The following is a 23,601-nucleotide window of genomic DNA, read 5'->3' as shown; positions in this document are numbered from 1 at the left end:
AATCCATAATGGACAACTAGAGCTTAGGTAAAAAATGACAGCTTTTTATTGATTTACAGTCTCAGTGGCTAGAGTTTGGGGTGGTAAGAGTGGGGTGGAATTTGAGGGTGAAAGTCCAGAAAAAGAATGATCCATAGAGGAGGAAGCCCCCCACATCTGAATATTAATTTGCCAGAGATGTTTTACTGACCTCAGAACTCTGAATGCATAGCAGAGATTCTGTGGAGCCTGTGGGCAACAACAGTTACAAGATGATAAAAGCTGGGAGAGATTTTATTTCCTGCCTCTATTTTGAAAAAAAATTTCAAACCCCTACATATTCGGGGTTTGAAACTTGAGGTTACAGCTCAGGCTTTCCATTAGAACTATAGAAGGACTGGGCCTTAGAGATAAAGACTTTGTTGCGTGATTAAGGATTTGCCCTAAGACCAAAACTTAATCAGATTCACCGTAACCAAGAATAAAACCTAGCCTCTGCAAACTCAAGGGGGCTGAGAGGAAAAAGCCTACATCATTCAGAAGAAAGGAATAAAATCTAGATTCTCTACAGTTTACCATTCATGATACTTAGAACACAAAAAATTATTAGACATATGAATAAACAGAACTTTTGACACATAAAGAAAAATTGGACAATATAGACAGACCTCAGGATAACTCAGATGTTGAAATTAGCAAAAAAAGGACTTTAAAGCAGCTCCTTTTAATGTGTCGAAGGACTTAGCAAACCAGATAGTTATGCTGAGTGACCAAATGGTGAATCTGTGCAAAGAAGTGCAAACTATAAAAAATAATACTGAATAGAAATTCTAATTGTTTAAGTACACTCCCTGAAATTACAAATTAGCATCTAAAAAATTCATTGGATGGACTTAACAGCAAATTGAAGATAACAGAAGATAGGACCTGAAAACTTGAAGGCAGATCCATTGAGATCACCTAATCTGAAAAAGAGAAAATAATAAAGTTGAAAAAGAGGCCTCTGTGACCAAAGGCACAATGTTGACTATTCTTACATACTTCTAATTAATACTGAATGGTCTAATATACATGTAATTGAAATCCAGGAAGGAATGAGGGGAAACTATGTTAAAAAAAAAAATACAGTAATGGCTGCAAACTTCCCAAATGTGATAAATACACTAAGTACTGATTCTAGAATGTAGTGAATCCCAGGTAGGATAAATATAAAGATGAGCATATGCAGGCATATCGTAATCAAATGGCTGAAAACAGAATATACATACAGAGAGAGTTAGGATCCAAGGGAAAAAAGACACATTACATGAAGAGGAGCAGCAATGCGAATGATAGCTGGCTTTACATCAGGAGCAATGGGAGGTCTGGAGACAATGGTATGCCGTCTTTTAGCTACAGTTGACCCATGAACAACATGGGGTTGAACTGCATGGGTCCACTTGACAGATTTTTTCAACAAATAGAGTATAGTACTGTAAATCTATTTTCTCTTATGATTTTCTAAGTGACATTTTCTTTTCCCTAGCTTTTAAAGAATGCAGTGCATAATACATATTACATACGGAATTTGTGTTAATCAGCTGTTCATCGAATGTTACTGGTAAGGCTTCCAGTCAACAGTAGGCTGTTAATAGTTAAGTTTTGAAGGGAGTCAGAAGTCACATGTGGATTTTTGACTGTGCAGGGTGGGTGCCCCTCACTTGCATGTTGCTCAAGGGACAACTGTACTGAAAGAAAAATGCCAATCCAGTGGGAGAATGTCCTTCAAAAATATAGGTAAGATAAAAATACTTTCAGATAAAGTAAAATTAAGAGAAACTCACCACCAGACCTCCTGCATTGTAAGAAATGCTAAGGGAAGTTCTTCAGACTGAGGGAAATGACCCTTGATGAAGGCCCATCTAACGTAAAGAAGAAGAGCACCAGCTATTGTAAATAGGAGGCTAAATATAAAGGACTAGTCTCTCAATTTTTTCAAAAGATATATTACTTTACATTTAAATGTAGTTAGCTATAGAATATATGATGACAATAATAAAAACATTAGAGGAAGTAAATGGAAATTATATGTTTCTGAAGAGTTATAATGTTATCTCTAAATAGTAAAGATGTATATTTTTGTCCCCAGAACAACCACTAGACTGTATTATAAAAAGATAAAGCTAAGAAGCCATTATAAGAATTAAAATGGAGGGGCATCTGAGTGGTTCAGTCAGTTGAGGATCCAAATCTTGGATTCGACCCAGGTCATGAACTTGGGGTCATAGGATCAAGCCCCATGTTGGGCTCCTCATTCAGTGGGGAGTCTGCTTCACTCCCTCTTCCTCTCCCCCTCCCCTGCTTTCTCCCTCTCTCTCTCTATCTCAAATAAATATTAAAAAAAAAAAAAAAAAAAAGAATTAAAATGGAGTGGTGCTTGGGTAGCTCACTCACTTAAGTGTCTGACTCTTGATTTTGGCTCAGGTGGTGATCTCAGGATCATAAGATCAAGTCCTATGTCCAGCTCCACTCCTGGCATGGAGTCTGCTTAAGATTCTCTCTCTTCCTCACACTTTCCCTTTGCCCCTCCCCCACTCCCAGCTCACATTCTCTTAAAAAAAAAAAAAAGAATTAAAATGGATATTTAAAATATTTGGGTAAGCTGAACAAAGGCAAGAAAGGAAGAACCCAGGAATAAACAGACAGAATAAATGGAAGGCAAATAGCAAATGGTAGACTTAAACCCCAATCATTGCAATAATTGTAAAATGTAAAAAATGTTCATTGCGCACAAAAAGATCACAAAGTGTATAATGTCTAAAAGTGACACAATTTAAGTATAATGCCACTGGTAGGTTAAAATAAAAAAGTGGGAAGAGATGCAAACGCCAAGTATGTTGGTGTGGCTTTGTTAATAATCACACAAAGTAAAACTTAAAGACAAGCAGTATTTCCAGAGATAAAAAGGGGCATTTCATAATAATAATGGAGCCCATTAATCAGAAATAATAATAAAGAATAAAGACTAGAAATCAATGTAAATAGAAACAATGGAAAAATAGAAAAATAGAAGCAATAGAAAAAATAATGTTGAAAAAGAAAAAATAATGTTGATTCTTTGTAAAGATTAATAAAATTGATAAACTGATAGGGCTGATTAAACTGATAAAGAAAAAAAGCTAAAGCACAAGTTATCAATATCAGGAGTAAAATAATATCATTGCTGTGGACATTATTAGAATAATGAGGGAATACTTTGAACAACTTTGTGCCAGTAAATTCAACAACTTAGGGCTGCCTTGGTGGCTCAGTGGGTTAATAAAGCCTCTGCCTTCAGCTCAGGTCATGGTCTCAGGGTCCTGGGATCGGGCCCTACATCAGGCTCTCTGCTCAGCGGGGAGCCGGCTTCCCCTTCTCTCTCTGCTTGCCTCTCGCCTACATGTGATCTCTGTCTGTCAAATAAATTAATAAAATTTAAAAAAAAAACGAAAAGAATGATGGAAGGAATACTTCCCAGCTGGGATTTTGAGGACAGCATAACTCGAATATGGCTCAAGCTATTGTTATAAGAACAAAAAACTCTAGATGCTGATTGTAAGTATCCTTACAAAATAGTAACAAATCAAGATTAGCAATAAATAGAAGCATAATAAATTGTGACACAGTTTTCTGAGGAAAATCAGGTTATTTAGCTTTTGAAAATTATTAATTCATGCAGGTCACCATGTTCAAATTATTAAAAAGAGGAGAACCTATATAATTAACTCAATATGTGCAGAGAAATTAACTCAATATATTTGAAAGAATAACATTCATGTATGCTCAAACCTTCCAGCAAACCAGAAGAGCACTTTCTGAACTCAATAAAGGACATGTCTGAGAAAACCTGCAGCCAACTTCATGCCCAGTGGTGAAAGCTGCAGTGCTTTTCCTGACTGTCAGTTGCAAGGCAGAGATGTCCGCTATCACCATTTCCAGTCTTTCAAATTCATTCCAACGGACAAGGTGATTCTAAAAGTTTTTATAGAAGAGTAAAGGACCTAGAATTGCCAAAACCATCTTGAAGCATGAAATTGGAGAGCTCCTCTGGTTTCAAGACTTAGTATAAAGCTAAAGTAATCAGAATAGACCAGTAAGGATAGATAGATAAACCATGAAATAGAAGAGCGATGTGGATGTCTCTCAAAAAACAGGAGCGAAAGAAGTTAAACACAGAACAGTACAGTCTCCCATGATTCCATATGATGTTCGTTAACATGTAAAATAAACTATGGGGACAAATTCAGTCATTGGTTTTTTTGTGGCAGTGGGGATTGACTAGAAAGAGAGAGGTATAGGGAACTTTCTGGAATGATGGAAATGTTATGATTTTTTTACTAGGGTGGTCATTATAAAGGTACATATATCTTTCAAAACTCTTAGGATGGCATACCTTGGATCTCTTCATTTTATTATATGCAAATTGTACCTACAAATTGATCTGCACCTTCTGTTAGCTCCCTCCATTATATATCCCTTTTCTGCATTGGCCAGTAACTAACTTAAATGTTTCTGCCACGATACTTTTTCTAACAGCCTCTGTTGAAATAACTTTTGTCCTTGTTCCTACCCTGCGCCAAAACCTTGGTCATAGCAATTAAATGTAATCCTGTTTTGTTTGATGATTACTAGTGTATGAGCTCCTTGAAGTGAAGGATGTCTGCTAATCATTATATCTCCCAAAGCCCTAGCCCAGAGCTTTGGATATAGATTTTCAGAGTGACCCCCCCCCCCCCCCAAAAAGGGATATGTGTAGGTATGGTTGTGTGTGCATTCTTTCTAGCACCAGTACTGTGGATTTTGTGCAAGTCATTGTATTTTGCCATGTAATTGAAAACTACATAATAGCTGTGCAAAACACATTCATTTAATATCACTCTGTCAAAGTGAGCGTATCGTACTGCCTCTACTGTAATCACAACACTGTAAATAAACTTGGCCAAACTACCTACCTGATATACCAATATCAAATCACTTTGAGGCATTTCCCCTACCTACACAGAGTTAATTTTTTCTTATGTTTACATATTTGGCAAGATTTTTCATTAATAGTTTACACAGAATCATTCACGAGGAAACACAAAAGTTGGTCATTTGCTGATCATATATCACCTGCTTTTTACTTGAAGACTCCAATTGGGAAATATTGTTTTTTAGGTTTTTTTTTGTTTTGTTTTGTTTTTCTCTTATGTACTTTTCAGCCTTGGTCTCATGTTTACTCTCTAGCTGCCATCAGATTATCAGATATGTCAGTCATCAGTGTTGATGTTCTATGTGGCCCTTGAAGGCAGAGGGAAATTAATTTACCAGCCTGGGATCTCAGTTTATTATTTTAATTTCTTAAAATGGAGTTATGAGTCATGCACTAAAATTGAAAAATATGTTAACAGGTGAATTGTAATTTTAGCAGGTGGCTAAACTCAGTGTCATCCTTTTTCATCTAAAGCTTGCATTAAGTAGAAACATACTACCTAAATTATAATTTTTTTTAATATTTCATTTATTTGTCAAAGAGAGCATGCACACATACAAGCAGGGGGAGCAGCAGGCAGAGGGAGAAGCAGGCTCCCTGCTGAGCAAGGAGCCTGATGCGGGGCTTAATTCAAGGACCGTGGGATCACGACTTGAGCAAAGGCAGATGCCCAATTGACTGAGCCATCCAGGCCTCACCATAATTTATAATTTATATTTGGTGATTATCATGTAAATGTCTTGTGATTGATATATGATGGTGAGCATTTCTTTTGTAAATCCTAGAATAGAGATCTTTTAGTAAATGCATAACTCATATGATTATTAAGCATATGAGAAATACATGAAAAACAAAATCCACAGAAACCTTGAACAGTGAACTCAAGTAGCTCAAGATGTAGGGCTGAAGAAACAGTGTTCTTGAAAGTGGTTTGAAGGGATTGGATTTGCCTTTCTACGGGAAACGATTCATTACCTTAAACAAGGTAGATGATATGTATTGGAAAGTTCCACTTTGAGGGATGTTTCTAGATTTACACAACGCTAACACTGTCTTTGGTTTAAGTGCATTCATGATGCTTAATGATTGGCCTAGACTTTGGGACTTAATGTGCATTAAGGTGATGTTTGCTGGGTAAACAGCTCAGATGGATCATAGGAATTCAGCTTTACCCTTCCAAACAATACAGTAAATCTTCATTAGGTAACACTTAACGAAGAATTTACTGATTCAATCTGCAGACCCTTTTTATTGTCAACGAACTGTTTTGGGGAGAAATGGTTTAGAGTTTATTTCACAGTTCTATGTAAAAGGATGCCAGTTAGAAACTATAGAGTTTTAAAGAATAAGGCTTAGTATCTTAACATTTATGATATTCCTCTAACTTTTCTGTATTATTCAGAAAGGGCTAACATGAGCATGATTTATAAATCAGTAGGAAATAAATGGAATGCAAGCTAGAAGATAGAGGATGGAAATAAAACTATCAGAATTATAAATACAGGTTTGTCACTTGATTTTTTTCAGTGTCTTTTAAGACAGTATTGGATATTAGAGAATATTGCTAAAAATCCTTACTATACAAAGGGCAAACTCCAAAGATTGTCACGGAACTAATCCAAGTGCTTTGAAAAATAGCAAGATTCTCTGTGACTAAGAATATAAGAGGAGGGTTTGGTTGAAAAATACATTTAGCAATGTGAGGTTAGCAGACAAATAAGGAAGTGATTATTGAACTGCACCTTAATGCTCTCAGGGCCCTATTCGGATGATTGGCTACCTGACTGCAGTGTCCGAAAAACCCTTGTACACGTCTCACACCGAACTGTCTTCCCTTAGTAGAACACAAGAGCTGTAAAAACAGTTGCATACAATTTGCTTTAAATATAATATATTGTAATACAGTTCTCTTAGCTATGATCGTTTTTCTAGGATAGCTTGACTTATAATTAAAACCGTAAATCACACAGCTGTTGTGTTGTAAGGCATTGGGAACTTAAGAAAGCACAGAGAGAAGAAGAGGAAGAAATAGCATGTGGATGCAAGATACTCTTCCTCACTTTTGCACAATTCCTTTTGGAAGGGAAGAGGCTTGGAGAGGCCTTTGGGAGGCAGAGATTGAAAACCAAAATGTAGTGGAGAGCAATGTTAGCTCTATCATGTCCCTCATGTAAAACAGTTTTATAGGATCAAATCGATTTTTTTTTTTTGCTCGCAGTCATCTTTTAACCTATCTCCTGCCATGTTACCTATATTTTTCCTACATGAAAAATGTACGTGTATGTTAAAAATGAAATTCAAATTGGTGGCATAGCATTCAAAGTAAGCAGTACCAGTTTGCCCATATAAATGAGATATTTTCTTTTAATTCATAGTTGATTACTTTCATAGTAAAACTCTGGTGTCGGGAATAATAATACATTCCATTTGTTGCCGGCAGGTCTGTGCTTTCCCTTCCCATGGGTGCCTTTATGTCAGGTACTGTGCTCCGTATGACTGGGTTTGACTGCTCTCAGGAAGCCCCTTTGCCATATCGTTGTATAGTGCTTTAATACAATTAACAGAGGTGAATGAACGATGAAACTTACAAAGTTATCCTTGAAAGTCTTTAAACATGAGGTTAAGATAAATTCTCTTTTATGATTTCTGCAGAATTTAGTTAACTAATCATTAAACATTTATTGTAACATGTCTTACAATAAACATTACTGGGAGCCAGATCGTCTAGATTTTATTTTATTGTATTTTTAAATTTTTATTAAAAATTTATTTATTTTAAAGAAAGAGCGAGGTGGGGAGGAGCAGAGGGAGAGGGAGAGAGAATCTCAAGCAGACTCCCTGTTGAACATGGAGCATGACACAGGGCTTGACTCCAGGACCCTGAGATCATAACCTGAGCCGAAATAAAGAGCTAGATGCTTAATCGACTGAGCCACCCAGGTGTCCCAAGAGTGCCTAGATTGATTGATTTACATATATATATATATTTTTTAATTAATATCTAATGTATTATTTGCCCAGGAGTACAAGTCTGAATCATCAAGCTTACACATTTCACAGCACTCATCATAGCATATTCCCTCCTCAATATCCATAACCCAACCACCCTCTCCCTACCCGCCACCCCCCAGCAACCCTCAGTTCGTTTTGTGAGTTTGAGTCTCTTATGGTTTGTCTCCCTTCTGATCCCATCTTGTTTCATTTTTACCTTCCCTATCCCCCCAACTACCGCCTCCCCCCACCCTCTCCTAGTTACACTTCTTCCTAGTTCTATATCTTGTTTATTCCTGGTTTTAAAATGGGGACAGTAATAATACCCACTTCATAGGGTCATTGTGAAGACAAATTAATTAACATTTCTTAAGCCCTTTGAACAGTGCTTGGCGCAGAGTAACTGGTGCTATGTCTTAGCTATTACTCTTGCTGCTTCTAAGTGATTATATGTCTAAGCTACATTCAAGTAGATTTTTAAAAAAATGTATTTGGAATATAATCATGACTGTGGAACTACTAGAGATTAAGTAATGTGTTCATCATGTTATCGGTAGACCATGTTATCAGATAACCATTTTGTTATCAGAGAAGTGGGGCAGTTATGAACTACACAGTTATGTGTCCTGAATGGCCATCTATTAGAGGATACTTTCCTACAAAACCTACAGTTTTGTAGGTGAGAGCAGTATGATTCCTATAAAGCAAGAATGGCGGCAAATATGGATTCAACGCAGGACCTATTTGGTTTTATGTGAGGTACCACCAGGGGAAGGGCTGTCACCTGGGAAAGCAGGATCTTTGATTGACAGAATTTCAGTTCTTGGCACTGGGAAGAAGGCTTAATCTGAGGTAAAATAGTTAGGCTTGTCTCCTTTGGTGATAGCTGTTCCAGCCACACCATTAAAAAGCATTGCTCACCAGGGCACCTGGGTGGCTCAGAGGCTGGGTTAAAGCCTCTGCCTTCGGCTCAGGTCATGATCCCAGGGTCCTGGGATGGAGCCCCACATCTGGCTCTCTGCTCTGCGGGGAGCCTGCTTCCTCCTCTCTCTCTGCCGGCCTCTCTGCCTACTTGTGATCTCTGTCTGTCCAAAAAATAAATAAAATCTTAAAAAAAAAAAAAAAAAGCATTGCTCACCATATGAGGGCCCATCCTTAGTTTCCTGGTAGTAGGTGCTGATACAGCTAGTTGGACTGAAAATAGCTCATTTGTTAACTTCAGTTGAGAAAGTTTAAAAAGATACCTCTGTGAGTGGTCAGGATGCCACAGAAGATTCTAAAGAATTCTAGAGCTCCTGAAAGCTTGGTAGTTTTGTTCCGAACCTGCTTTTCCCTTTCTGTCAGCTTGGAGTGCCTCTAGAAGATAAATAGCTTTTGCTTTATAGTATGGACCTTGGGTGCTCAATGTTCACTTTCGCCCCCTGGGTTTTTAAAAACACTTAGATCAGTGGTTCACAGCTCTGACTGCACATTAGCACCACCTGGGGAGCTTTTAATAAAACAGAATTTCCTGGGCCTGAAGCCAAGACCAATTAATCAAAATCCTGGGTGGGTAGGGCCTGGACACTGGTATATTTTAAGTCTCCTCCCTCCCATTCTAATGGGAAGCCAGGGTTTAGAACCTTTGATTTAACTTATAATAATGAGATCTTCCATATCAATAAGTAACAGTTCTTTGCGAGGATTGACTGCCCTTGTTTGTCAATAGACTGTTTATCTTATTAGTATATTTTTGTCATTCATGTGGTTCCCGATTTCCTTGGATTTCAAAGAATCAAGGGGAGTCCCAAATACATACTGCCCTAACTAAGCCTGTGGAGTTCTTGTTCTTTTAGTCTCATGATAAAATTTTCATCAGTAACACAGCCAGGCAATCTCTTTATTTTTCTCCTCTTCTCCAATCTGTACATTATCAGAGCAACAGTTTTTCCTCAAGAAAAATTGGTTAGTTGTACCTACTGACTTTTGGGTGGATGATATAGCTGAGATAGATAAGTTGCACTGAACTGATAGGTGAAGGAATCGGGGTGGTAAAAACATTTTTTGCTGAGTGCCTTCTCCATTCTAGGAACCAACTGTATGGTTTCACTTAATTCTCTCAGCAGTCCTATGAAATAGATGTTGTCAGCTGTGCATTAAAATATTAAATAACTTGACCAGGCTTTTGTGGTTGGTATGCCCAGGGCTGACTAAAACCCAGGTCTGTTTCTATGCTCTTTCCATCATAAACCACGGCTACCCTCCATCTTATGTATTTGATCTCTACAAAGCCTTGGAAATTTATTATTACCAAAATACTTTTGTCATTGTTTGGAAGGAAAAATTTTTCTCTACCCTTCAGAGTTCCTCTGCGTAGTCTAAGAATTAAATTGACATGAGATCACTTAACAAGAGACAAACAAATAAAAGTTTAATGACATTAGTATTTTCTGTATAAATGGGTGAGACCCACATAAAACTGAGTAACTCCCTAAAGTGGCCAAAGCCTTCACCATGTTCATCTTAAGAGAAAAGAAGATTTTGGGGGTGGGGAGTCAGTTAAGACAGATTACCAGGAAAAGCACAGTAAACAAGGGTAAGGTTGTGATACAGATTTAAGTTTTACCTTCTTCTTTGATAAGAGTTCTGAAGATTGAGTTATCCTTCTCTTCCTGATAGAGGGAGACACCCTTACAAATGGAGGTGTCCCTTGTAAATGTAAATGCCTCTTACAAAAGGGTAACTTCTGTTTGGTTTTCAGGACTTTTCCGTGTTTGCAGTTTCTTAAAGATAATCAGCCTAAAATAATCCTTCTGCCAAAGAGACTCATTTTGGTGTGGCAAATTCTGTATATCATGAAAGGTAATCAAACTCTAGTAAAATAAGCTTTGTTTTACTTCTAGAAGAGAAGCATTAGGAGCATTAGGATGTAAATGTATATAAAGTATGTTTTATTTTGCCTAGTCTCTGGAACCAGGCCTCAGTATCCTTTTCTTCAGGTAGTCAGCTTCGGGGTAGGTTTCATCATTGATTTCATTATCCTTAAAGGTTGGCACCTGGGTGCCATTCATCTTAGTGTTAGGGCACTGAATTGTATATTTCAGACCTAGACTCCTGGGTTTTAAAGGACTAGAGAGCTGAAGTAGTCTGTTTTCTATAGCTTGTTTTAGAAACATAAGCTAATATGTATATTTTCAGTTTTCTTTTTGTCTTTCCCTTTACTCCCCTTCTCCTTTTTCTTTTAGTTTTTAGAAATACTGTGTCCTAGGGTTAAATAATGAGTAGTAAAGTGCACAGTATTATGTGGGCATTTTTGGGCCTGAAAATGGCTCAGTTTCTGTATTCATTTCAAGTGGTGCTTTGAAGTACTCTGTGCAGCCCTTTAATCTTAGTTCATCACTAAGGGGGTTTGGAGAATAGAAGGAAAGATCATGAAAGATACAGAGAAATGACACATAGGCTTCCATTTTTTAGGATTTTTAAAATTGGTTTCCTAATCCAACATATTTGGTATTTGCCCTTTATTGCTTTTCTTTTACATAATTGGCAGTAATTGGCAATACAATTGTGTATAACCTTTTCTTTAAGAGAACACAAATGAATAAAAATGTCATTCATTTCCAGCAATAAAATATCCGTTAAAGTAATACATTTGGTTGTACAACTTAACATCTTAAGAGGAAGCTGCCACGATCATGCATTCAGATGAGACGTCTTCTTCAGAAAAGGTCTGATTATATCTGGAATAACACAGTTTAATTGGAAGGAATTACCTTGCAACCAAGTTTGCAGAGCTAACTGATCCAGAAGAACTGCTGCATGAACCAGTGCTTGACAAATGTGAGGTATCCTTATTTTCTGTCTAGCTAATACCGAAAGTTTAGATGTATAGGTGCTTTTGTATCATTTCTTAAGGCATTTACTAAGTGCCTACTGTGCGCAAGATATTTTATTAGGTGCTTTGTCAAATACAAAGTTAAATACACCATTAGGTGAGACAGTTATATAATATAATACGAGATATAGTGACATAAATGGAGGTTAAAACACTGTTCTGTAGGTTAGCAGAGGAAGGAATGATAAGTATTGGTATAAGTATCACAGCTCATGGATTAAAGTATAAAGAACTTTTAATAAGATTTTGTTGAATACTGTAAGCCAAATAATTCATTTAGTCATAAAAACCTTATTTACTTTGAAAAGTCTTAATTTTTCTGTTTCCATGTGTATTTTAAACTACTGTTTGGAGTGAGAGATATTCTTTGTTTTGTTTTGGCTCGAGTTTTTATTTAAATTCCAGTTAGTTAACATGTAGCATAATATTAGTTTCAGGAGTAGAATTCAGTGATGACATATAACACTCAGTGCTCATCACAATAGGTGCTTTCCTAAATACCCACCACCCATTTAGCCCATCCCTCCCCGCCTCCCCCACTATCTCCCTCCCAGCAACCCTCAGTTTGTTCTCTATAGTTAAGAGTTTGTTTTATGGTTTGCCTCTCTTCTTTTACACCTATGTTCCTCTGTTTCATTTCTTAAATTCCACATAAGAGTGAAATCGTGTGATGATATTTGTCTTTCTCTGACTTATTTCGCTTAGCATAATATACTCCAACTCCATCCGTGTTGTTGCAAATAGTAGGATTTCACTCTTTTTTATGACTAATATTCCATCGTATATATTAGCCACAGCTTCTTTATCCATTCATCAGTCAGTGGGACATTTCAGCTCTTTCCATCATTTAACTGTTGTTGATAGAGCTGCTATAAACATCAGGGTGCACATGTTCCTTCAAATCAGTCTTTTTTCCCTTGGGTAAATACCTGGTAGTGCATTTGCTGGGTCGTGGTGTAGTTCCTTTTTTCACTTTTTGAGGACCATCCATACTGTTTTCCAAGTGGCTACACCAGTTTGCATTCCCACCAAGAGTACAAGAGAGTTCCCCTTTCTTCAAATCCTCACCAACATCTCTTGTGTCCTGTGTTAATTTTTGCCATTCCGACATGTGTTAGGTGATATCTCATTGTGGTTTTGATTTACATTTCTCTGCTGAGGGGTGATGTTGAGCATCTTTTCATATGTCTGTTAGCCATCTATATGTCTTCTTTGGAAAAAATGTCTATTAATGTCTTCTGCCCATTTCTTAACTGGGTTATTTGTTTTTTAGGTGTTGAGTTTGATAAGTTCTTTACAGGTTTTAGATACCAAACCTTTATCAGATATGTGATTTCCAAGTATCTTGGAGTGAGAAGTAGCTTTAACACCCATGTGACAATTGTATTTTTTTTTCCTGCTGTTTTTGGAATTAAATTTGTTTTAGAAATAATGGACTTCGGTCACAAATTGTATATCTGGTTTCAAGGCTGCTCACTCTATTTTAGGCTTAGCATAGCTTAAAATTTGGAATAGTTATAAAAAGTGTATTGAGTCAAGTGACTTCTAATTGATTTAATATCAGTGAGTATGGTTGTTATGTAATCAGACTTGGCTTTCTGGGCTCTGCTATCATAAATCTGCCATGGAACATATCCAGAGAATTTGGATCAACAGAAAACATGCAAATGTTCTAGATCCATAGAAGTTTCCATTTGAAAGTGACCTAGCAGTTTATCTAATCTAACCCCTCAATTAAAAAAGATGGAGTCCTGGGGCGCCTGGGTGGCTCAGTGGGTTAAAGCCTTAGGCTCAGGTCATGATCCCAGGGTCCTGCGATCGAGCTCTGCATCGGAATCTCCGCTCAGCGGGGAGCCTGCTTCTCCCTCTCCCTCTGCCTGCCTCTCTGCCTACTTGTGATCTCTGTCTGTCAAATAAATAAATAAAATCTTAAAAAAAAAAAAAGAAAAACTTCCAAAAAAAAAAAAGATGGAGGCCTAACAGCAGAGAGGTGTTAGAAGGTTGTTCTAGTGGTCAGAATAATTTTGGAGAAATCTTTGATACTGATGTACTCATATTACTATTTTTGTTATTTCTCTGATGTATTTAAAATTATATACTTATTTACTATATCTCTGTCATTTTGATAATGATTATCTGCTTCTGACTCTTTTTCTGCTCTGGGCTTCTCCATGGTTATTGAGGGTGAACATGATGCTTGATGGCAAAATGATATCATTACTGATCATTCATGGAGCAAAAAAATAAATAGTTTGGGGGCATTTATTTTAATGAAAAAAATTTTTAAACAGATTATCAGAGTTTTGTCTCAGCCTCATTTTCTATTGTAAAATACAGAATTTTATGTATTAGTATTAGAAAGGGATGGTGATTATGGTGTTTTGCATGGTGTTTGTGGTTCAGAATGTATACACATAATTATTTTGACTTTTGCCCCTTTTTATTGTAATTTGTGTAAGAGAGAAGAATTAGATTTTTCTCATTTTCCAGTTTCTCACTACAGCATAAAAATATTCTTTCTTCTGGTGTCTCTCTCTCTCTCTCTCTCTCTCTCTCTCTCACTCTCACACACACACACACACACACATACACACACACATACACACACGGAAAATCATTCTAATTTAATATTAGATACTATTCCCCATATGGTGAACACAAACCTTTTATTCATACTCAGTGCTAATAAGTCCAAATTTCTTATTGCAGGTACATGTTGGGACTTGCAGCAATTCCAGCAGTTATACAGTTTTTTGGCTTTCTGTTTTTACCTGAAAGCCCTCGATGGCTGATTCAGAAAGGACAGACTCAGAAAGCCCGTAGAATTTTGTCTCAGATGCGTGGTAACCAGACCATTGATGAGGAATATGATAGCATCAAAAACAACATTGAAGAAGAGGAAAAAGAGGTTGGCTCAGGTATGTACATTTTGTATTTATACGAATTTTAAAACTGCATAGAAGTTTTATTTAGGAACCAAATAAAATTAGGAACTATATTCTTTTGCTATTATTTAATATCTCTAAATGATGTAGCAATTTTATGTATATAACCAAATCAAAATAAATATATTTTAATTCAGTTTTCAAAGTAATATAATGTTATAAAATAAGGAAAAACTATCCCCATTATATCACTATCTTCACATAACTACTATTTTTATTTTTGTATAGTCTCCTTTATTCTTTAAGAATCGGATATACTTGACATGGTTGTCATCATTTTGTGTATAGGGGTAATTTTTGATATGTATATATTTTTAAGATATATATAGTTATGTATGCATATTAACCAAAAAGTCATAGTGTGAACTGTTGTTAAAATAAATCACCTTAGTAAAATAAATACCTTGCTTACATGTGTTAATCTCCCTATCAGTTTTTATAATGAATAAGAATACCTTGAGATCCTAGTTTTGGAATAATTTTGTGTTTCCCTGCTTTCATTAAAGTGTTTAATTGTCTAATTAAAATTTCACCATGTCAGAAAACCAAGAAAAAAAGTTTCTGGCCTATTTATGTTGATGAATTTCTTTTCAGAGAAGAAATCATGTAGGGTTTTGCAAAGTCTCAGGCAGGATCTCTAATGTTGACAATCTGATTTGGGTAAGTGATTTGCAGGATGTACATGATGTGAGGTAGACATTTTATGATACGTTTCTCGACAATAACCCTTACGTTGCTAGATTCACAGTTCCCAAAATTGTCTCATTTTCTCCCAACCTTCCTTTTGCCCCAACATTAATTGGTAACCCAAATAGAAGTGCTGACTTGTGTTAGATTATTTTTCATCCTTGAGGCAAACAACCACCCTCATATATTGATATATGTCACACAGGTCTTGGAAGGTATGTTCCCTCACCTTCTCCTGATATTATTTTTGGTGGAGCTGAAGGCTGTGCTTTCCTGAAACAATAGAATAAATGCTGTCCAGAAGCTGGTGACCGTGTTAGCCACACCTGATTTACTCACGATTATATATATGCAATACAGTAGTGTGGTGTTATTTTCTTGCTGAGGTCAAAGCCCCAGTGAACTGTGAGCTGAATCTAGGGCAAGATTATTATTTTTTTTTTTTAAAGATTTTATTTATTTATTTATTTGAGCGAGAGAGGTCACAAGTTGGCAGAGAAGCAGGCAGAGAGAGAGGGGGAAGCAGGCTTCTTACTGAGCAGACAGCCCTATACTGGGCTAGATCCCAGGACGTGTGTGTCTGTGTGTCTGTCTGTGTGTCTGTGTGTGTGTCAGAGAGAGAGAGAGAGACCTGGGCTCGATCCCAAGACCTTGAGACCATGACCTGAGCCAAGAGCAGAGGCTTAACCCACTGAGCCACTGCGGCGCCCCAAGGTCATTTTTAACAAAGTTAGTGAGCATATATCATGTATCTGGCACTGTCCACATTTCCAGGGTAAGATGTTAGTGCAAGTATTAGAGAATTTTGCTCTGAACAAAATAATTCACTTTTACTGAGTTGAACATTGTGTTAATTTAAAAATACTATTTTAAATATTCATTTAAATTACAAATACCTTCATTTATGTGCCTGTCTGAATTTCTCTTGGCTGTGGTTCGCATGAAATATGAGCTTGTTTTTGTAGTAATCTGTATGCTTGAAGCTCAGGTGCTGATAATGTGTGAGTGGAAAAACTTTTCAGATTATTAGGTTGTATTAAATACTATTGAGAACATAAGTTTTTATTATGTAAAGGGTAAGATGACAACTTAATAAAAAGCCTTCCTGTTGAGCAGTAGGGATACTGCTGATTTGACTATAAACCATTGACCATGTGGCTCCGTTTGGACCCACTGAAAAATTTCAGACTGGTGTAGGCATGCAGCTGTTGACAGTGCATACTGAGTTTCGTGATGATTTGGAACGTATAACCAAGTTTTTTAAGAAACTTGAGGTACTTAGGACTAAAATTATCCGCATCTGCTTTAGTTTTTATGAGAGGTCTTTTGGAGTTAAATAGGACACTTTTTCTTGGGTAAAGATAAAATAGTATATACATTTGGCACAGGTTTGTTTTTTTTTTTTTGAATTATTTTTATTAACATATAATGTATTATTTGCCCAGGGGTAGAGGTCTGTGAATCATCAGTCTTACACATTTCACAGCACTCACTGTAGTACATATCCTCCCCAATATCCATGTTTTTAAAAAATAGTGTGTTACCCATTGAATCTTAATAACATTTGTCCCATGCTTGGGCAAATACCTTAAACTTTGCAACTAATAGGATTTACAGTTTACCCATTTCTCGATTTGTATTATTTGTGTACTATCATTGTGCTTAATTTTAAAGTTAATCTCACGTTCTTTTTCAAAAGTGCAGAATTGTTAGCATTATGGCATGAATTCACAAGGCAGATTTGCCAGGGTTAAATAGCAAGTAATTGGAGGGCCTCACTTTTATGATTGCGGAACTTGATCAGGGTAAAACCTGTTCTGCACACGTGTGAATTTTATTTCAGCCTTGTGATGTCCAGGAGCGAGACTCTGTGTCAGTTTAGCTGGAAAATAGAGACGAGTGGTAGGGCTTGTCTTAACACCCCGACAGGGTCCTGGCCCACAGTCACTCTACATTCAGAAATGATAGGCTAGGTGGACAAATACACAGGAAAAAACAGCTAATTTCAAAATAATAAAAATGTCCTGGTCCAGGGAAGACAAGTCAGCCATTGTGTTGCAGGGTTAGAGAGTAGCCTGGGTTCATTTGACAAAGTGAAGTTTGAGCCCCATTTTAAGCCTGGGAACTCTGGGCAGTGGAGTGAAGCTGCCTGGAAGGAGGAACCTTGGCCTAGCCACTGCAGAAAGCTCCAGATATTGCAGGAGGTTGGAAAGAAGTTGTGCATGACCCCTGTTTCTTCTAGGGGAGAAATATTTTGTCATCAGACATGGCAGCTTAGTTATCTGCTACCTGCCTGTGAGCTTAGTAAATAGGTCTGATTCCACATCGGTCCCCATGTCCTTCTCTGGGCATTTCCAGTGGATTTGTAACTTGTGACAGATACGGTACTTGCTTATGTGGCCCTTCTCTTTTTATGGCATTTTTTTTTAATTTTTTTTTTCCATTTTATTTATTTTTTCAGCGTAACAGTATTCATTCTTTTTGCACAACACCCAGTGCTCCATGCTTTTTATGGCATTTTTAATTTTAGTCCCTGGAGTTTAAATTTGATTTCTTTGAGGAAAATAGGCATAGCTACTGAAGTATGTGTTAATTAAATTATTTTTTGAATGTGTGAGAGATCGGTGCATATGGGATTGACTTCTCTTGGCTTCAGACACGCTTTATGATTTTCTATAGCGAATATGGTGGCCACGTCAGCCGCACAGCCAGAGCCCATGTTGTGGAACAGCATTGGATTATCACTGTGTGCCATCTCTTCTGCACGTGGCACAAAGGTCAGCCTCCTCAGCATGTGATTTCTCCACGAGAGTGGACAAAAAAAGGAAAAAGGACAGTTGATGGGAAGCGAAGCCAACAGATGGTTTTCGCCTGTATTTAACACTGTTCATACATCCTGCAGGACTAATAAAGTGAGAGTGGAGGTAACAGCAGCTTGGTTTGGAGAAGTTCCCTGGCGTGGGAGACCAGGGAAATGGAAGATGCGTCCAGGCTCCACCCCTAGTTTGTAATCCTAAAAAGATTTTCTAGGAGTTGCCAAACCTCAGTTTCTTTTTAGGTTTATAAGAAAAGAGGGCCAGATTATAATACCTCCACAGTCTGATAATTTTCTGGAGTTTAAAAAATCTGTGAGAAGTGTCTGGTTTTTAATTTTTAAATACGATGCAGCAGCCTTCATCCCAAAATATTTATTGAGTGACACTCAAGAGAGTTGGGGATGTGGCAGAAAATAAGACAAGATTCTGGTCCATTCTGCTGGGGAGAAGCACACAGATGATGAAGAGGAAAGAATTCCTGGATAACTACAGATTGTAGTAATGGCTTGAAAGGAAACAAACAGGAGGACAGCATTTATCGAGGGCCTGCAGGGGGATGGTGGGGATGGTTAGGAAAGGCTTCTCTGAAGAGGTGAGCATCAAGGCTGAGAAAGAACCTGCAAAGTGGAGAGCTGAAGGCAGGAGTGTTCCAAGCAGAAGGAATAGCAGGTCCAAAATTACATGTGTCACTAAGTGGACCAGATTAATTTTTCTTGCAAGTTTTGATAATCGTTATGAAGTGCACACATGCCAGATTCTTCGGGCCTTGCAGTAAGAACTGTTCATTTTTATTTATGCCAGGTTGCCAAGCCTAAGCTTTGAATTAGTAGGGACACAATTACTACTTCTAGGACTAAAACCAAATTTAAGTACAAAATAATACACATGATCACTTCCATTGTTTTGTTGCTTATTTCTTACAGATTGTCACTTTAGTGTATTGTGTACTAGTGTCATGAATTCATGTACAGCAGAGTTAGAAGTTGAAGCGAGGTCTAGGTAACTGCTTAAGGCAGTGATTCTCAAACTTTTCCACTTAGCTTCAACGGTGAGTGGAGAGAGGCCTTGTGGGGCCTGGATTCTGTAGCAGAAGGCAACTGCAGTAAGCCCAACATTGATTTGAATTTTTATGTTTTATCCTAGGGATTAATAAAAGTTTGTGTTCTGTTTTATAATATGTTTGTTTACTTCAGATGCATATTTCCTGGATAACTAGTGTTCATTCATTGACTTTCAAAGTGTCCCATGACTCTCGTGTATAGTCCCTAGGATGTGCACCCCGCAGTTTGACAGACTGAACTCAGAGCCTTTGAAGCACCTCTCTGGGGCAAATCTGTGAGGCGGGGTAGGAAGAGTTGGAGCTACCTCTATTACGGAAGCAGGTGGTCATCTCTTGATGTCCCAGGCCCAGAGAAGAGCAGAGAGGCTGTGTCAGGAGCTTGAATTTGTAGCAGTAATTGTCTCACCCCAGGAAAAGTAAAATCAGTCAACAAGAGACAGGACTCCTCTGAAGGCCATCTTAGGGAAGAATCTAGAAATGAAATTTGTGCATTCAAATGCTTTATACCACCTCCTTTGAAAGCAGTCCCTAATGACTTCAGTTTTCTTTTCTTAATTGATACATGGTGGACACACAACATTACATGAGTTTGAGGTGTGTGACAGTGGTTTGGCATGTGTGTAACTGCAGAGTGAAAACGGCAGTAAGTCTCGTTAACATGCGTCACCACACATAGTTACATTTTTTTTTCCCCTTGAGGTCTTCAATTTCTTATCCTGCACCAAAGAGCAAGAAGTAGATTCCTGGGGTGAGGTGAAAGGACAGCCAGAGCTGGTGCCCGCAGGCCCACACAGAAGCTCCGTAGGCAGGGCTTAGAGAAAGCCTCCCATGTTCGGCACCATTCCAGCCGCTCCCTTCTCTGCTCTGCTCTGGGGTGTTAAGGCAGGATCATTGGGAGGAAAAGGTAAACAAGGCTTTCTCTCCCCAGAGTGACGTGCAGATATTGTTGTAGAACTAATACAAAACACCAGAGGAAAAAGCCGTTTTGGGAGAATGGCGTTGTTTGCCCAGCTTTGTTGTAACAGTAGGTAGAGTGAAAGCGGCAAAGCAAGGGAGAAACTGAGGGCACATCTCAGGGCAGGGGAGAACAGTCTCCTGCAAATCTGTTTATAGCATGGGGTCAGCCCAGGGAACTTGAAAATGTATATGGCCTTTTCTTTTTTAAAGAAATTTTTTTTTTTTTTTTTTTTTTTTTTTTTGGACAGAGAACGAGAGCACACAAGTCGGTAGAGTAGTAGGGAGAGGGAGAAGCAGGATCCCTGCTGAGCAAGGAGCCCATGCAGGACTGATGCCAGGACCCAGGAACCATGACCTGAGCTGAAGGCAGCCGCTTCACTGAGCCACCCAAGCACCATGGCCTTTTTTAAAGGAAAATAGCATTTTTGTGCATCTTGTCTTTTAAGAATTATATATAATTTTTTTAGAGTTATTATCTAGATCACTGAGGTCATAGATATTTCCAAAATAGATTTATTGAGCAGAAGAATATCAGTAAGAATGTTGGTCTTGCCCTTTGGTGACGTAAATCTTAATCTGCATAAGTGAGAAGTAGCACCCAGAGGCAGTATCAGATGCTTCCGACAAACTAGATTCAAGCCCACTGGTTGCTGTTGTCAGGAGCCTTCAGGTGACTGATGCACATTATACAATCTTGCAGAAATATTCATGCCAGCAAGATTTGCATTGTTTTATTTTATCAGCTAATCAACTCAGTAACCGGGCAGATGTGGCTCCCTGTTTTGCCTTTGTCGGGTAGTTCAGTCTCCAGACTGAAAACGAAGAACATTGTAGGGAGGGGAATTTATTCAAGACCCTCGTGTGAGTTCGTTTAAAGCCTGTTTTGATTTACATCCAGCTCTTGGAGGTCACGTCTGTCGTGTATGGGAAGGGAGGGCTGCATTTCTCGCTTTTTTCCTGCCCTGATGTTGCCATCAGGTCATCAAGTCTTATCTCCTCATAAGTCATTTCTTTTCCTGTGAGTTGATATTGTCTGTGGCCATTTCAACAAATCATATTCTGCAGAGAGGTCACAGAGGGTAGATATTTATCATGTCTTGATAGAAATCCTTCCAAAAGTTTCTTTAGAAATCTGATTGCTGCAAAATCACATTGCAGTAGAATGCAGTTGACATCTGCTGCACTTTGAGGAAAGTAGTCATTTTCCCCAGTATTTCTGGTAGTTTTGCTTATATTTTCTTCATGTGGTGGTATGCCCAAAGTAATGCCAGCATATTATTTACTGGATGAATATGAAATAGTTACTGATCAATTGTTTCTCTGCAGGACGACCCCCCAGTTTTATAAATATAGGCAGAGAAAACATTTCTGTATCTAATATTCTCAACGTGGTTATAAAATTGCTAAAATCACCCAAAGCTATTCCACATATCTCCTGTGGTAAACAGATTAAAACAAAAGGTCCGGTAAAAAACTGCTTTAATTCTCGGTCCTTGAGTTAAAAAGCTGTAAGCTGGACTACTAAAACACAATATACATCTATGCAGTTTCTAGTAACACTTATTTTTTTAAGTATGATGACTTATTTAAAAGAAACTATTTAATTCAGCATAGTTTTAAATAAAGGTTGTCTTTGATTTTTCTAAACCCCAGAGGACTTTTAAAATCTTAGGCAGAATTGGAATAGTTCTTAGATTGTACAGTAAAATGCCATTGACTCACCTTTTACGTGGGATAAAGAATAGCACAAAGATTTTTCCACTTAACCTACTTATAGAAGAAGGAAACGTTTTTTGGATTATGTATGGGCTTTCAAGCCATTTTCCTTGATTTATATTGAAAATCCAGATTGTCTCATAAGTTGGTAGGTAATTCGTGAAGGCTCATCTTTTCTGCTTTCTTATTAAGGTGTACTTAAATACATATTTCATTTAAAAAGAATCCGTGCCAAAGGAATTTTGACTGCCTCAGAGTTTTCTTTCTCCCCCAACACATTGTGAAGTTCATCGTGTTTTTTAATGCTTTGTATTTAATACAGTCAAGCAGGAGTAAAAGACCCAACTAGGTAGATATTTCAAAAAGAATGTAGTTCCTTTGTTGCTGCTTCCAGGCAGTTCAGTTCCAGCTAAATAGTGAATCCATCATTTAGCAGAGGTGGTAGTCTGCTTTGTAGATAAAACCATAGTTTGGACTTTTTTTTTTTTTTTTTTTTTTCTTGAGATAAGGCAGATTGCTGTGCCTTTTAACAGTTATCTCGTCTTTGGAGAAGGTGAGAGGAAGATCCTGAAGAAAGCCCAGTTTTTCCATCTTAAAGTGGAGGGTATATGAGCTCTCTTTAAAAATGTTGAGACTTTGGAGGGAGGAGTCAAGATGGCGGAGAAGTAGCAGCCTGAGACTACATCAGGTAGCAGGAGATCAGCTCGATAGCTTATCTAAACATTGCAAACACCTACAAATCCAACGGGAGAGTGAAGAGAAGAACAGCAACTCTAGAAACAGAAAATCAACCACTTTCTGAAAGGTAGGACTGGCGGAGAAGTGAATCTAAAACGACGGGAAGATAGACCGCGGGGGGAGGGGCCGGCTCCCGGGAAGCGGCAAGCGGCGGAGGAACGGAGCACAAAATCAGGACTTTTAAAAGTCTGTTCCACTGAGGGACATTGCTCCAGGGGCTAAACCGGGGTGAAGCCCACGCGAGGCCAGCGTGGCTCCAGGCCCCGCAGGGTCACAGAAGGATCGGGGGTGTCGGAGTGTCGGAGAGCTCGCAGCTATTAGAACGGAGAAGCCGGCTGCCAAGACAGAGCCGAGGACTGAACTCTCAGCTCGGGGTTACCTTGAACTGGTCGCGGGCTGGGTGAGCTCGGAGCGCGGCTAGAGGCTGGGGATACGGGAGTGATTGGGTGCTGTCCTCTGGGGGCGCACTGAGGAGTGGGGCCCCAGGCTCTCGGCTCCTCCGGGCCGGAGACTGGGAGGCCGCCATTTTCATTTCCGTCCTCCGGAACTCTACGGAAAGCGTTCAGGGAACAGAAGCTCCCAAAAGCGAACCCGAGCCGATTACTTAGTCCGGCCGTCGGTAAGGGCGGTGCAATCCCGCCTCGGGCAAAGACACTTGAGAGTCACTACAACAGGCCCCTCCCCCAGAAGATCAACAAAATATCCAGCCAGAACGAATTTCATCTATCAAGGAGAAAGCAGATTCAATTCCTAAGACAGCAGAGCAATTCCAGAGGAGGAGAAAGCAAAGCACGGAACTCATGGCTTTCTCCCCATGATTCTTTAGTCTTGCGGCTACTTCAATTTTT

The 23,601-nt window shown here is 38.4% G+C and overlaps 1 protein-coding gene and 1 non-coding gene across 2 annotated transcripts in view; one reads left to right on the top strand and one right to left on the bottom strand.

Moving 5' to 3' along the window:
- SLC2A13 (solute carrier family 2 member 13) overlaps positions 1 to 23,601 on the top strand; it is a 392,202-nt gene that overhangs the window by 66,759 nt on the left and 301,842 nt on the right. Inside the window, exon 3 of the mRNA XM_046013090.1 lies at positions 14,544 to 14,752. Within this exon, the coding sequence (XP_045869046.1) occupies positions 14,544 to 14,752 (209 nt within the window). The remainder of the gene's footprint in view (positions 1 to 14,543; positions 14,753 to 23,601) is intronic.
- LOC123947819 lies at positions 10,903 to 10,972 on the bottom strand. The gene has a single exon (XR_006819849.1). It is a non-coding gene; the product is annotated as a small nucleolar RNA SNORD50 (small nucleolar RNA).

The sequence above is a fragment of the Meles meles genome, chromosome 7 (genome assembly GCF_922984935.1).
Source record: "Meles meles chromosome 7, mMelMel3.1 paternal haplotype, whole genome shotgun sequence".
NCBI classification, from domain to species: Eukaryota; Metazoa; Chordata; class Mammalia; order Carnivora; family Mustelidae; genus Meles; species Meles meles.
This window is presented reverse-complemented; position numbering and strand designations above follow the sequence as displayed.